A 16,648-nucleotide genomic window follows, 5' to 3' on the forward strand; every position below is an offset into this window, starting at 1 on the left:
AGCCATTTGAACATTATGGTGTTTCCGGTTAATATCTAGAATTACACTTTGAAACTCTTTCCCTCACTCTCAAAATAGACAGCACAGATTTTGTTTTGAATGCCACCCCCTTTGAATTTTACATTTTTACATTTTACAACATAACACACCCTAATCTTCAGCCTACTTTTGCTTACAATGAATATTTCCCATCCTACTTAGAAACATTATTTAGCAGGTAAGTAGGATAATTACATAACAGTAGTGTTAGAAGCTGAAACACTTCAATCCAAAATGTTCAGAAGGGATTGCTGTTCCAAATGGATTAGCAAGCAGAATTTTCTGCTAAATTTTCTATATTCCCTGTGCAACATGAATGCAGAGTCCTGCTGGATCAGAGCAATATATAAGCCTTGGTAAATACAATAGTTATACAGTTTCTTGCATTGTCAAAATGGAAATGTAGTTTATATACTGCTAACAAAACAGATCTGGTTACAGAAAATTATGATTTAACAAGCCAGAATTAAAACATCTAAGCTAGGGGTGCAAAGAGAAGGAAGGGGAAAGCATATATGCATACAAAGACCAGGTTAACTCACCATGCTAAGCCCTACTTTGTTTTTATTCTAGTATAAAATTAAGTTATAATTTCAGAAACTGCAATAGCTCACCATAAACTCCAAGTGATGAACACTGGTTTATAGATCACAATTGCTAGATTTATATATTGTGCTAGGCCCATGTAATTTGTTTCAGGCAACTTATCCTCAAGCTTTCAAAATGTTTTATCATACTATTGTATCGAATCAGGCCAACAACTTGTGAAAGAACTGTCCAAAATTGCATTAATACATTTCAGATTTGGTCTGAGTTCTTTTTTAAAGGCTGAGTTAAGCCTACCTTACTCTCAGAACAATGAAAGAGCCATCTTTCATTCCCAGAGCCAGCTGAGATCCATCAGGGCTGAAAGATACACTCCGCACAGCTTCTTCCATATTGCATCGGGCAATCAAGGCATGATCAGCAAGGCTCCATAAGCTTCACAAGAAGGAAAAGTTGAGAGAAGTCTGTTTATCACTACAATGTGGCATTACAGTATGTATTGCTCTTTTTTTGGTCAAAGAAACATTAGTCCAGACTTAGCATGCAGCTCCCCCTTTCTATTTTCTGCCTATCTGGTCCGCAGAACAGATTAAATTAAAACAGGAACTGGGTAGTTTGTAGTTCAACATGTGAATGGAGAGAGGTATCATCTGTGGTACCATGTGGTTCTATTCTTCAATATTTTTATTAATAACTGGAATGAAGAAGTAGAGGGAATGCTTCTCAGATTTGCAAATGACACTAAACTATACAGGTATTTTAACTATTAATCACATTCATGGCTCCTGCTTGAAGAGCAGGTGGCAGCCATGGCCAGGAGGGCCTTTGTGCACTTCGTGTTGTTCGCCAGTTACGCCCTTTCCTGGATTGGGAAGCCCTTTGAACAGTCACTCATGCCCTTGTTATCTCCCACATAGACTATTGCAATGCACTCTACATGGGGCTACCCTTGAAGAGTATCTGGAAGCTACAGCTGGTCCAGAACGCAGCCGTGTGGGTTATTTTTGGTGCCCTGAGATCAGCGCACATAACACCTGTACTGCGCAAGCTGCACTGGGTACCAGTCTGCTTCCGGGTCCAACTCAAGGTGTTGGTTATCACCTTTAAAACCCTACATGGCATGGGGCCAGGTTACCTGAGGGACCGCCTCTTCCCCATTACATCGACCCGTCCCACCTGATTGTGCAGAGAGGGCATGTTGTGGACCCTGTCTACAAGAGAATTCTGTTTGTCGGGGTCCAGGAAGTGGGCCTTCCCTGCAGTAGCTCCCGCCCTGTGGAACACGCTGCCCCTGGAGGTGAGGTTAGCCTCATCGCTCCTGGCCTTCCAGAGGAATCTAAAGACTTGGCTCTGCTGTCTTGCTTGTGGCAGAGAAGGGAGTAGCTCCGCATGGGGATGGCTGGCACCTTAGTGTGCTCCTCACACACATGGACTCAATTAGATCTTTTGCCACTTGGATCTTATTCCTATCCTTGCTTTTATAACTATTTATTAATGGTATTTATATTTTATATATTGTATTCGTATCTTATTTACTGTTTTAATTGACTATCTTGTTGTAAACCGCCCAGAGTCCCTCCGGTGGGAGGAGATGGGCGGTGACAAATTTGATAAATTAATATAAATAAATAAATAAATAAATTTGTTGGATTTATATCCCACCTTTGTTCAGAAGCTCAAGGCAGCATATAGAGTGCTCCTTCCTATTTTCCTCACAACAGCAATTGTGTGAGGTAGGTTGGACTGAGAGAGAGAGAGAGACAGACAGACTGGTCCAAAGTCAACCAGTGAACTTCCCTAGCAGAGGGTGACTAGCTGGATCATCTTCACGCCAGTCCAGTACTTCAACCACCACCCTACTCTGCCTCTCTATACAGTACTTCCCATACATTGTAGAGTGAAACATATAAAAGCACAAAGTTGCAGTCTGGACTAAATTTCATTGAAAACATTTTTATTCCAGGACATGAAAGTCAGAAAGTATACTTTCTTTGGGATTATTTTTCACTAGATTGAACTGAGATTAAGTCTTCTTTCAATATTAACCATTTTTTAAAGAAAATCCCACTTTCTTGATGCAATTGCAATTCAGACATCTGCCCCTTGTGTTTCTTTACAGATCGCTCATAATGACTAATCCACCTCTCATAAAAGAGTTACTTAGCAACCACGCTCGCCAAGAAAGGAAATAATTAAGATGCTAGAAGTTTTATTGATGTTTCAGGATGCTTAAAACTCAAGTCTTGCTCTGAGAAAAATGATTAGAACTAAAATAATTTTCACAGCTATCTCACATACTTTAACAAAACTGTATCTGCCTCTATCTTGAAAGCATACCATAAATATGTAAATTCAAATAGAAAAGCGCAGATGAAATTGGGTGCTTCTAAGGCTATTTACTATTTCTTAATGCTTATTTTATTTTATTTTATTTGTATATCTATATTGATATTGTAAGCCTGTGGAGTTTAACTATTCTATGATAATTCTTTCTTTTACTATTGGTTTTCTTTTAGCTAACAAATATATTAAAAATACTTCCACTTTAAGTACCCATTTTGTGGCTAACAAATTGGAGTATCAATGCTAGAATAAATAATACATAACTGATAAATAAATAAAACATTCAGCTGAATATTGCTTAATTTTTCTTCTTCAAATTAATTGATCACCAGCACCTTGATCTTCAAAGCCATGAGGATTTCCCAACACAGCTGTGGTGAAACTTCAGGCATATATGCTGTTGCCTTACCGCACAGATCGATCATCACTGCCAGTAACAACTAATGGTTTTTTTGGATGGACTGCCAGAGCCCAGAGCTCGCCTTCACAGTGACCTTGCATTATGAGCATTGGCTTATCTCTTTCTCTCACAATCACTTCAAATATTTCACTGTCCTGTGTTCCTGCTAGAAGTCGATCTGCTTTCCAACACACGCTTCGGATAGATAAACCTGAGAAAGGACAGAATAATCTTTGTATATTAATGAATAATTATTTATAGTGGGCACAATCCATCCAAAGTATTGTGTAAGTATTGTGAAGTCCTACTGCTTTTCAGTAGAAGACTTAAAATGTCTGAAACTTGTCATCTTTGGAATGCAATAGGACCTGTGGAGTCCTTAGTGCTCTCTGAGCCTTGTTTTCTTGCAGACGTTTCATTGCCAGACTAGGCAACATCTTCAGTGTGAAGAGGGAGTGGGCCTTGCTCTCTGTTTATATACTGTGATTTATCCAGCTTGTGTTGGTGGAGGTGTTGTTCTCTTTTTGGGAGTTCCTTGATTGGGCTGGTGTTTGCTGCTTGGTTGATTGACTGAGTTAATAGTTCCTTGATTAGGGTATATTGTACTGTTTGATGGTTTATCTGGTGTTAATCCTAGTGTTAATCTTTGAATATCTGGGTGTTGATTGCTGGTGGTAAATGTTTACCGCTATCTGTCTGTTGATGGCTGCTTTGTCTGAGTGCCAGGCTTCCAGGAATTCTCTGGCGTTTTTGGATTTGGCTTGGTTTAAGATGCTCACAGTTTCCCAGTTGAAACTATGGTTGAGTCTGTCCATGTGTTGTGAGATTAAGGAGTTCTCATCGTGTATTCTGACTGCTAGTTGGTGTTCGTGGATGCACTCTGCTAGTCTTCTGCCTGTCTGTCCTACATAGTGGCTGCTATAGTCCTTACACTGTATGTTGTAGATAACTCCTGTTTTAGCTGGTTTATGTGCTACTGTGATGCCATGCGGTTGTAACAGTCTGTTGGTAGTTTCTGAGATGTTTCTGATGTACAGCAGAGTTATCCTTTTCATAGCTTCTGTTGGTTGGGTTGTAGTGGGTTGAGTGGTCAGGCACTTTTTGATAAAGTTGGGGTGGGGTATCCATAGAGATAAACAACACTAGGATTAACATGAGATGAACAATCAAACAGCACAATATACCCTAATCAAGGAACTATTAACTCAGTCAATCAACCAAGCAGCAAACAACAGCCCAATCAAGGAACTGCCAAGAAGAGAACAACATCTTCACCAACACAAGCTGGACAAACCATGGTATATAAACAGAGAGCAAGGCCCACTCCCTCTTCACATTGAAGATATTGCCTAGTCTGGCAATGAAATGTCTGCAAGAAAACAACAAGGCTCAGAGAGCACCAAGGACTCCACAGTTCAACCCTGAGCTACAAATATTCTCTTCGACTGGTACTTTTATCTCAGTTTTCCCCAAGTGGTGCTCTTTGGCTATGCAATGTTCTTGTAGTCTAATAAATTTGGAGGGCAGACTGATTCTGTGGATGACAGGTTGTACAACCTTGCACAGATAACACTTAAGGCTAATTTTCAGGTTCAATATGATTTGCCTGTTAGTATGATTTAATATGCAGTTGCCTATATCATTTTACAATATTTTTTCACCCTTCAGCTTGTATAGCAGCCAATACTTATTTACACATAGACAACATTCCTTTTTTTTCTGAAGAACTATAATTGATTATCTCTATGCAATAGTTAAGCAATGTCCATTTCTGTATCTTTGTTACAGCATTAACTATGTTAATAGTGCATATGGACAAGTACTATAAAACTATTAATTCTTATTGCTGGCAGGCTTGCAATCTGTTTCATCATATCAAGCTGTCTCCTAAAATATAATAAACAGATGCTATATAGGCATACAAAATAGGCAAAACAACTAATTTCTATCTCATATTTTTACTAAAACTATGGGTTTTTATATTTCATGGAGAATAAGTTAGTAATATGACTTAATTTTAATTCTAAGTTCAGATTCTAATAAAGCCTTGCCACAAAAAGAGAGAAGAGAAGAAAAACAAAACTTGGAACAATCCAAAAGTGTGTCTAACAATATACCGATTCTCATAATGGCAAATTAGATACCTCTAGAATGGACACAAGAGGTACAGTAGTCAGAGCTTACATTTCTTAACTTAGGCCTGAAGATAATGTCTCTCTCCCATGGATTGAGAACTAAGTAGCATTATATTGCTGCAGTGTTATTATGCTTTTATATATTGAGTAGCTCTGTGTGTGTGTGTGTGTATGCGCACACGCACACATGTATGTGCACGGGTATGCACAAACACACAAACACCTTGTACCATGTTTGTGTAAAGGTATGAATATATAGACATGTATGAAAGATAGAGTATTTAAGACCCCCCCAGATTATGCCACAAAGCCAACAGATTATGATCTGGGAGTTAACTGAAAATGCAGCATTAAAAAAGAACATATCAGAATGAAGATTTCCAAGACACAAGAGATGGTTCTCAAAGTACAAAGTGGTTCTCAAACCAGAGACAATTCCCCTATGAACAGGAGGGGCAATGGTAATCAAGTGGAAAAGTACTAGAAGGCATGAGAAGAGTACCAAGCTGGAGCTGACCAAGCTTTGCTGGAAGTTACAAAAATGGATGAGAACTGTAGAACTTTGGGGCCATAAGATTGAGGTACTTTGCATAGTGAATGATCTGTCTTGATTCTTTTAGATATGAACAATAAATGTATTGAAAGTAAAGAATAATGGTTATAACCCCACATGTTACCTTTAAAACAGTTCAAGTGAGTTGGCTGTTTCGTATCATTTTTTTTGCAAATAACTTCTAATGTTTCTTAAGTAGACTATTTTAATTTTGCTGTATTTTATTAATTGTTTCTGTACTCTGAGGAATATATTATTAAAAACTATAAAATAAAGAGGAAGTGGGTAAGAATATTATAAATAAATAAATACCTGCCTTCACCAACTGATATTTCTGTACAACACTTCTAAACAAGGTGGTTTCCTTTAGTTACATTGCTAACAATCTATGCCATATATGCAAATCATGTAAGCCATACTATAAATACATAATTAATACACTATAGCTAGTAATGTGCTGGATCTGTCTCATGCCAAAATTTTCTAGAAGTTTGGGAGCCACATGAGAGCAGACCTGGACTGTAACAGCTAGCATGCCAGTCAACTGTCTGGCAGCTCATGGTGCAGTCTGATGGCAGCAATGGAGCTGGCACAGCCAGTTGTTACATATTTATCAGCACACCACTGAGGTTCTGGACATACTGGACAATTACACTGTACTTTTTCAGGCATTAGGTGGCAGTCCCATACTTACATACAGATGACCAGCTAACCTGAAGCAAATTTTCACAAGCAACAAGACAAAACAGGACAATGATGCTAACATCTGCAACAAATCTAGATGTCTACTTTGCTCCCACATTTATACCAACAGCACCATCACAGGCCACAACAACTTCACATAAAGGCGCCTTTGCATGCTTTTCCTCTAATATGATATGTGCCCTTATCTCTCTGCAATGGTCCTCTAGATTCTGTATTGGAAAAATGGAACAAACTTTGCAGAAAACAATTAATGGACACAAATTTGACATCAGGATTCAAAACAAGGACAAAGTAATATCGGAGCATTTCAACTTCCCAGGGAACCTCATTACAAGTACTTATTTTGGGGAAACAAACAAACAAACAAACAAACTTTGTCAGCACAATTGAGAGAGACTGCTGAATTCCTATAGTGTACATGAAAAAGTTTCACGATATCTTAGAAGGTCTCAGCAAACAGAATAGGATTTGAACACATTACAATTGTTACTTGATAAGGTTCTTGTCATCTGTCTCACTTGCAACCTGCATCTGGACCACACCCTATCTTGCTCTTCCTTTCCCTCCCGTCTCATCCTAATTTAAATCCAGCATTGATTTAGCTACTGATGAAGTGAGCTGTAGCTCACAAAAGTTTATGTCTTTTAATTTGTTAGTCTGAAAAAGTGCTATCAGACTCCTCCTGAGTTTCAGAAAAATTATGTGATCTATACAGCAGAAAAACTAGGAATATGGATTACACAATTCATGCATGTCATGCGCTGCCTACCTCTGAATAACGTTCAGACACTGGTTTGCAAAGCAGGCTCTGGTTTATTTCAGGGTAGGTACAACGTTGGTAGAAAAAAGCTGAGAGTGACAGGAGCGCGCCGGTGCGGGGTTTAAATACCCCGCGCCGGTCAGCGCCCCCTCGCTCTCGGTCACGTCACCCCCCTTTGTCCCATGCGTTGCCCTGCCATTGGTTGAGGGTTTCCAGGATCGCCCATCCTCAGGTTTTCATTCTTCTGCTGATTGCTTTCAGCTGGGCGATCCCCGTTGTATTGCCGCTGATGGCTTAGGTGGCTCCGTGATCCGTTTAGCTATTGTTTGTTAGCCGTTAGTCGTTGTGGGTTGATGGCTACTTAACTTGTACCCCTTCACCTATTTCCTTGTCATTGTCATGAGTGCCATTGCGCTGATGACTTTAGCTCAACGGCACTCATGACATACTGCCCCCTTTCCGAATAGTGTTCTCCCCCGGGTTTCTGGGTTTTCCCCATGGAGCTGTCAAAATGCCACATTTTTTTTTTTTTCTTCAAAGTTCCCGCCGGAGTAGTTGTCGCCCCTCCCTTTGCTCCTCCCTCTACCACGTGCCTTCCCAGGGTGTGTCCATGGTGCGCATGCTCGGGTTCTGACCTGGCGTGCGCATGCTCCAGCCACACCCTGTTTGTTTGGCTCAGTTCGGCGAGGCGAGAGGCGTGGCTGGTCGGGTGCTTCTCAGCTCCAGGTAGGGCCCTTCTTTTCTTATTTAGAGTGCGTCGCCTTTGTTGTGTCTCTTGGGCGTTGCCCCCAGGTTGCCCTGTTGACTTGCTTGCCACTCCCCCGCGGCCGGGGGGCGGGGGGAGGGTGCTGGCGATCGTTTGTCACCACCCCGTGGGCCCGGGGCGGGGGGAGTGAGTCCCGGGGGGGGGAAGGTCCACCCAAGTCGCGGGCTTGGGGGGGGCCCTTTCCCTTGGGGCACGGGAGGCGGGGGGAGGCCTGCGGGGGGGGGGTTTGGTTTTGCTGACCTTGGTTGCGGTTTGTCGGGGTATGCCCGGTGAAATGCTCTGGTCAGGTCAGGCGCGTTAACGTTGTGCGCCGCCACCCATTCCGGGTGGGGGAAGTGTTTCCACCTGACCAGATAGTGTAGGGTTCCTCGTTGCTTGCGGGAGTCGAGGATGTCCCTTATCTCGAAGTGGTGTTGCCTGTCGATCATGAGCGGTGCGGGCTGTGGCGTGCTTGGGTGCCATCGGGAGGTGGTTGCCGGTTTTAGGAGGCTGGTGTGGAACACCGGGTGGAGCCTCCGGAGGTTGTGTGGCAGGTCCAGGCGTATTGCTACCGGGTTCACTATTTGCGTGACTCGGAACGGCCCGATGTACTTAGGCCCCAGTTTTTTCGAGGGTTGGGTTGACTTTAGGAACTTGGTGGAGAGATAGGCCATATCCCCCGCCTGGAACGTCGGTTGTAGGCGCCGGTGCTTGTCGGCCTGCTCTTTGTAAGCAGCCTGTGCCTCCTTTAGCGCCGCCGTGATTACTGGCCATGCTTCCGCGATCTTCCGTCCCCAGTCGCTGGCGTCCACCTGGGGTTCCGGGGGTTGAGGTAGCTCCGGGATGGGGACGAAGTCGCGCCCCGAGACTACTTCGAACGGGGTTTTCCCCGTGCTCGTGTGGACGGCGTTATTGTATGCGACTTCGGCGAACGGGAGCAGGTCAGCCCAGTCGTCTTGGTGGTAGTTCGTATATGATCGTATAAATTGCTCTAAGGTGGCATTAAGAACCTCAGTGGCTCCGTCCGTCTGCGGATGCCAAGCCGTAGATAGGGCCTGTTGGGTCCCCGTCAGCTTCAGGAAGGCCCGCCAGAATTTGGAGGTGAACTGTGTGCCCCTGTCGGTCACCACACGTGCGGGACATCCGTGTAGCCTGTACACGTGGATGAGGAAGAGTTTGGCTAGTTGTTGTGAGGATGGGACCGACGTGCAGGGGATGAAGTGGGCCTGCTTTGAGAAGTAGTCCTTCACCACCCAAATGGCCGTTTTCTTCTGGCTGGGTGGGAGGTCCACTATAAAATCCATAGAGATTTCCTCCCATGGGCGGGAGGGTTCTGCCACCCGTTGCAGTAGCCCCGCGGGTTTGCCTGGTGCCCGTTTGGCCCTAGCGCACGTTGGGCAGGACGCCACGTAGGTTTTTACATCTCGCCTGAGCGCGGGCCACCAGAATTGGCGCCGTGTTAGGTGTAGGGTCTTGAGGAACCCAAAGTGTCCCGCTTGCTTGGCGTCGTGTGACCTATGCAAGATCGCCTGGCGTTGCGAGTCCGGGACGTAGATTCTGCCTTCCCCCCATGCCAGGTCTTGCGCCATCGTTACCTTGTCGGGGTTTGCCAGGAACCAGGGGTCGGTTTTGAGGGCGGCGGCGAGGTCCTTGCGCATTCCCCCTGGTAGTTGCGGTTGGCTTCTTTCCGTCGCCGGTTGTCCCGCCGTCGGCTGCGCCGTAGCGTCGAGCTGCCTCCGTGCGCCGCTTCGGGTGGTCACGGCCATCCCCAGTTGCGAGGCGGATAGGACCGTCCCAATGGTGTCTGGGGCGGGCTCTTCGTCTTGGGGCAGCCGGGAGAGGGCGTCGGCCAGGAAGTTCTTCTTGCCCGGCATGAACTTCAGTTGGAAATCAAAGCGGCTGAAGAATTGGGCCCATCGGACCTGTTTTGGGCTAAGGCGTCTAGGCGTTCGTAGGGCCTCGAGGTTCCGGTGGTCCGTCCAGACCTCGAATGGTTGGGTGGCTCCCTCGAGTAGGTGTCGCCATGTCTCTAGTGCCGATTTCACCGCGAAGGCTTCTTTCTCCCAGACGTGCCATCGCCTCTCTGTCTCGGAGAACTTCCTTGACAGGTAGGCGCATGGTTTCAGGAGCCCCGTGGAGTCTTTTTGTAGCAGGATGGCTCCCAGGGAGAAGTCTGAGGCGTCGGCTTGGACCACGAACGGCCGTTCTGGGTCCGGGTGCGCGAGGATTGGCTCCGTCGTGAACAGCGCTTTCAGCTTGTCGAATGCGGTCTGGCACGCGGGAGTCCAATTCAGCACTGTGCCTGGGTTCTTGGCGCGTCGGGTGTCCCCCACCCCTTTGGTTTTGAGGAGGTCCGTTAAGGGGAGGGCTATCTCAGCGAACCCCCGGGCGAATGACCTGTAGAAATTCGCGAATCCCAGGAAGCTCTATAGTTGCCGTCTGTTGCGGGGCCGCTCCCAGTTTAGCACCGCTTCGACTTTTGCGGGGTCCATTTCGATGCCGTCCCCGGAGATTCGATACCCCAAATAGTCTAGGCGCTCTTTGTGAAACTCGCACTTTGTAGGCTTTGCATAGAGCTGCGCCCTTCTGAGCTTGTCGAGGACTTGCCTGACTAAGGTTACGTGTTCCTCGTGCGTTTTTGTGTAAATGAGGACGTCGTCGATGTAGACCAGGACCCCTTTAAACAGATGTTCATGCAGTACCTCATTGATGAGCTGCATGAACACCCCAGGGGCCCCCGCGAGTCCGAAGGGCAGTACCTTGTACTGGAACGCGCCTAGGGGGCAGTTAAACGCCGTCTTCCATTCGTCCCCCTCCCTGATTCGGATGCGATAGTACGCCTCGCGAAGGTCCAATTTGGAAAAGACTTTGCCCGTGGACAGGTGGGCGAGCATGTCCTTCACCAGGGGTAAGGGGTATTTGTTGGACAGGGAAGCCGCGTTTAGGCCCCGGTAGTCGGTGCAGAGCCGTAGGGTCCCGTCTTTCTTCTCCCGGAATAAGACGGGGGCTCCGACCGGTGAGCATGCTGGCTCTATGAATCCCCTGTCTAGGTTTTTATCGATGAACTCCCGGAGGGTTGCCATCTCCTTCGGGGTCATCGAATAGATCTTTGGTCTAGGTAAGGGGACGTCGGGCAGTAGGTCGATCCGGCAATCCGTCTTGCGGTGGGGGGGTAGTTGGTCGGCTTCTGCCTCTCCGAAGACCTCGGAGAAGTCGGCGTATTGTTCTGGTAGGTCTGCTGTGGTAGCGGCATTGTCTTGTGTGGTCGCCTCCGCTCGTCCTACCGTGGGGTTGCTTTTGCCAGCTGGTACTGGTGCTCGATACTCGCCGTCGCCGAATGTGAAGGTGCGGGTCGCCCAGTTGATCCGCGGGTTGTTTTTCGCGAGCCATGGCATCCCCAGGACTGCAATGGGCCGTCCGATGGGCGTGACTACGAACGATGTGCGCTCGGTGTGAGTGCCCATTTGCAGGGTGACCAGCTCGGTTTGTAGCGTGGCTGGTTTCCCTCCCGCTGTAGAGCCGTCCAGCTGGTGGAATGCCAGCGGCGTGGGGAGGGGGAAGCAGCGGAGGTCGAGTTTGGCGACTAGGTCGGGGTGGATGAGGTTTTTTGAGCACCCCGAGTCCACTAGTGCCGCGGCCGTGGTGGCTCCGTTGCCGGCAGAGAGTTGAATTGCTGCCAATATTACGGAGCTTTTGTCGTTTCGTTGAGGTGGTCCGCGTTGCTGTCCCACCGCCTGCCTCGCCACGCGTCTCAGAGCAAGCGGGGAGCATTTCCCGCCGGCTGGTCGGGGTCGGTATTGTCCTCTTCCCCCCAGTAAGCGTCCCAGCCCTCTTCCGGTGTCGCTGTGGCCACGGTCATTCGGCGGTGAGGGGGCGGCCCCGGGTTGGGTGGTTTGGGGCTAATTTTCGGGGCGGGCTTGGGCGCGCTGGTCGGCGGTCGGTTGGCGAAGCAATCCGCCGTCTTGTGCCCTAATTTGCCACACCTCCCGCAGGGCTCCCGGTTGAACTTCTTTTTTGGGTATATGGGGCCGGCCATCCCCCCGTGTGGTGCGGGTACCTTTTTCCCGACATAGTTTGTGTCTTCCGTGGTTGTCATCAGGAAGGTGCGGTGCGCGTGTTCGGCTTTCCCCGCGAGGTGGATCCACCCGTGTAACGTTTCTGGGTCGTCGCGGTAGAGGGCCCATTGGAGAACGTCGCGGTTGAGCCCCCTTTTGAAGATTTCCAGCAGGGTGGTCTCAGACCAGTCGCAGACCTTTCCCGCGAGGGCTTTGAACTCCAGGGCGTAGTCAGGGACCGTGCGTGTGCCCTGTTTAAGTCTCTGGAGTGCGCTTTTCGCCCGTACTTTAGCTAGGGGGTCTTCGAAGTAGTTTTTCATCTCTTTGATGAAAGCAGGGAAGGTGGCGAGGGCGGGGGAGCTGGACTCGTACAGTTGGACGTACCAGTCCGCCGCCCTGTCTTGGAGTTTGATCGCCACGGCGGCGATCTTGTCGGCCTCGGAGTCATAGGAGTGTCCGTGCCTCCCCATGAACTCCCTAGCGTTGGTCACGAAAAACGAGAGTTTTGAGGGGGTCCCATCGAAGAAGATGGGGAAGTCCTTTGGGGCCCGGGCGTTTTGTGCGGCCCCGCCTCTCGCTTCCCGGGGTGTGGTGTCGGCCGCCTGTGCCGTCTGCTGGCTCTCTGCTGGCCCGTGTGGGTTCGGTGCTTCGCTCGGGGTGTGGGCTTGTGCGGGGACGTCGTTGGGTGGCGCGGGGGGCATGAGCGCCTGGAGCATGGTCCGGAGTTCCGTCAGCTGAGCCCGCATGGCCGCGAGTTCAGCTCGTGCCTCCTCGTCCACAGCCCGCGCCGCCGCTGGGGCCGGTTCCGTTGGCGCGTCCTCGGGGGTGGGTTGCCGGTGGGGTTCATCGTCCCTCCGCCGCGGGTCCGCTTCCTCCTCCGTCTGATGGGTGTCTCCGTCGTCCTCCTCCGTGTCGCTCACCGTGGGGCTGTCGCTCCACGCCCGTTGCTGGGATGCGATGTGGGGCGCGGGGTCCTCCGCTGGTTTCGGAAGTCGTGCTGCTCCCTCCCGCGGTCGGGTTGCCTCCGTCGCCATCTCCCCTTGGGGTTGGAGCTGAGGCTCGGGTCGGGTGGGGTGGGCGTCCATGGCTCCGGGAGTCCGCGGTGCCTCTGGCCTCGGTCGGTCCTCCTCTGTCTCTTGCCGCGCGGCTCGCCCTCCTTGCCCGCGTCGTTCCGGCCTCATCTTGCTGGTCTTCTCGCCGTCTACTCCTCCCGCGGCTCGTTGTCGTCCGGTGGGGCTCGGCGAGGCTGAGTTTATGACTCTCAGCTTTATGTCATGCGCTGCCTACCTCTGAATAACGTTCAGACACTGGTTTGCAAAGCAGGCTCTGGTTTATTTCAGGGTAGGTACAACGTTGGTAGAAAAAAGCTGAGAGTGACAGGAGCGCGCCGGTGCGGGGTTTAAATACCCCGCGCCGGTCAGCGCCCCCTCGCTCTCGGTCACGTCACCCCCCTTTGTCCCATGCGTTGCCCTGCCATTGGTTGAGGGTTTCCAGGATCGCCCATCCTCAGGTTTTCATTCTTCTGCTGATTGCTTTCAGCTGGGCGATCCCCGTTGTATTGCCGCTGATGGCTTAGGTGGCTCCGTGATCCGTTTAGCTATTGTTTGTTAGCCGTTAGTCGTTGTGGGTTGATGGCTACTTAACTTGTACCCCTTCACCTATTTCCTTGTCATTGTCATGAGTGCCATTGCGCTGATGACTTTAGCTCAACGGCACTCATGACAATGCACATGTGTAGACAACTATACTTATAATTCCAAAGAACATGTGGGGATGGAACAGATGAATTCAGAAGTTAGGAGCTGGGGGTTTCCTCCTTTCCAGTTTAATTCCCTTTTCTTGATACAAAAAGAACCTAAGAGCTCCTGTACAATACACTCCACAAATGTAATTCTGTTTAATTAGCCAGTTTGAATAAATGGCTTACAAGTTCGGTATTTCCACATTTCTTTGAATGTCTATGCTTTTTTCTTAGTATTCTTTATATGGAGCCATAGGGCTAATAATTACATTGATTTAATAAATATCTCATGAGAATTTCCTTTTTAAATTAACTTCCATTATCTTTAAAACAGGAATCCATTTTGGATGCCCTTTGGGAAGATCTGCTATTGTATAGACACACCAGGTGTTACTGACGTTTATAAATAAATGATGGAAATCTAATCTTGCTTATTCTTCTGAAGGAAAAAAAGGTCTCTCTATATACCATGTCAATTTTCTCTCATTCTTCTGACCATGCCAAGATATATACAACATGAAACTATTGCAGCATCTATATCTCTTATTTAAGAAATGGATGCCGTGACTAAATCTTGACCAAGATACTGAAGATAAGATAGATACCATCCAATGTTTAATCAAATATTTGTCCCAATAAAGCTCAACAGAAAGCAAATTGGTGAATGTCAGAGAAACGCATACATATGTTGATTCTTGCCACTATGGAGCAAACGCAGTGGATGACCACATGTGATCCTTGGTGCCTTGCTGCCCCCCCAGGATAGTTGGCCTGTGGAGGTGTGGCTGCACTGGGCTGTTCTGATCTGTGTGGGAGATCCGAAGGGGTATTTCTGAAATGGAGCTGGGGGCTGTTGGGCTGTGTCTGGCCATGTGGGGTTAGAAGGCACTCTGTTAGTTTTCGGGTCCCCACTTGCAATTTGGGAACTGTTGATCACCTGCTTCTCAGCTCCCTGAATGGAGCTGCCTGACTGGAGTCCTGCTTGGGGCCTGGGGAGCTGGCATTTCCTTGGTCACCTTTGGAGGTGTGTGATCTCCCCCACTTTGGAGGATAAGTGGTGGGTAGGGCCTGGTGTTGTTTCTCTGCAGGAACCTGCCTCCCCCAGAGGCTATGGAGTGCTTGGGCAGGTGTGGCCAGGAGAGTGGATGAGTTGAGTTCCCTGTGGGTTCAGTTCCCTGTGAGGCAGAGTGGATTACTGGGGCATTGGCTTGGGTGTGTGGGATGAGTGGGTGGGTAGATGGTTGGTTATGCATATCATAGCCTGGGTGGAAGGAGTGAAGGGTGAGAGTAGAATCCGGGGGGAGCGCAGAGGGCAGGCAGGAACATTGCAATGGTGATGGGCAGAGGGAGGTATGGTGGGAACCTAGGGGAGGGGCTGCACTTGGAGATGTTCTCCCCCATCTCTATAATAAAAAAAGTTTTTTACCTAATCTTTTTTAAAAAAAACCTCTTGGCATGCTTCAGAATGATTCATTGTCTTGCTTTATCTTATTATCTAATAATAGATTCAAAATATTATTGGAAATAAAGAAGGCACTGGCACTACATTTATCAGCCTGCTAGCTTCCCAATTAGGGTTTTTTAAAAAAAATAAGGGATAGAAACTTGGAGGACACCAATAGAAGGGTCTACAGCCATATTGGTGTCTACTGGCCTTTGGGTGAGGCCCCCCGAGATAGATGGGAAGGAAACTCTTACAAAGCAGCTTCTAATGCTGTGTGATAGTGCAATTGCACAGCAATTCTTAAACACTAGCTGAGGATGTAATGTTTGAGATATTAATCTTAACTCATATTACTAGCAGTCCCCTTGAATACATGTAACTTACAATATATAAGCTATGCTGCACCAACATTGTCCAGTAGCCTATTTCTTGCTCAGTGCTTCCAGGAAGCTTAAAAACATAAAGCTTCCTCACCTGCACATCTCAGTTGCTGCAAAAAGAGGGGTTACAGCCACAATTGTGCTTCAATTGCCTCAAGTAGTCAGATCTTGCCAAGACACATTCTGAAAGGCATGTGAATAGAAGGTGACATACCCTTTTGTGATAGTAAATGAAGGGGAGACTAACTTAGGGGGGGTTTTTTGTTTGTTTTGATTAGTCTCTGTTGGAATAAGAAGAAAGGACAGATATTATTTTGCCCTCTGGAGAAAATTATTGGTTCCCTTAGAAGTCTGATGAAAATTGGAGTCACAGTGCAACAAACCTCTCCTCTGATTTTTATGTGTGTAAATATATCTTGTATTATATCATTGTCAGTTTTATTACTTCATTCCAAGAATACTAGAAACTGGATTAATGCTGGTAGTCCTCAACTTAATATCAGTCCCCAGAACTATGCCTTGTATACCTGGATATGTATTCCTTTTACTGTCTCCAGTACTGCTGTAGCAGCATTCAACAGGCAAACTGCTTTTCTTACGTAATTTTAAAAATAGCAAACTGGCATAATACTATAGTGAATGGACAAATTGAAACCCTCATTCACTCAGGCATGGTATGAAAATCCTTTCCCTTTCCCACATTCATTCAGCCATTCACACAACATAGACAAAACTCCACATTCACCCACTCCACATATCTAAAATGCTTGAGGAGACAAGCAGGAGAGAACATACTGACTGC

General features: G+C 47.4%; 1 protein-coding gene across 1 annotated transcript in view; it reads right to left on the reverse strand.

Moving 5' to 3' along the window:
- EML6 (EMAP like 6) overlaps positions 1-16,648 on the reverse strand; it is a 155,845-nt gene that overhangs the window by 99,992 nt on the left and 39,205 nt on the right. The window contains exons 8-9 of the mRNA XM_063301467.1: positions 3,338-3,539; positions 883-1,020 (exon numbers count right to left, since the gene is read on the reverse strand). Coding sequence (XP_063157537.1) covers positions 883-1,020; positions 3,338-3,539 — 340 coding nt within the window. The remainder of the gene's footprint in view (positions 1-882; positions 1,021-3,337; positions 3,540-16,648) is intronic.

Source organism: Candoia aspera, chromosome 1 (genome assembly GCF_035149785.1).
Source record: "Candoia aspera isolate rCanAsp1 chromosome 1, rCanAsp1.hap2, whole genome shotgun sequence".
Lineage (NCBI taxonomy): Eukaryota > Metazoa > Chordata > Lepidosauria > Squamata > Boidae > Candoia > Candoia aspera.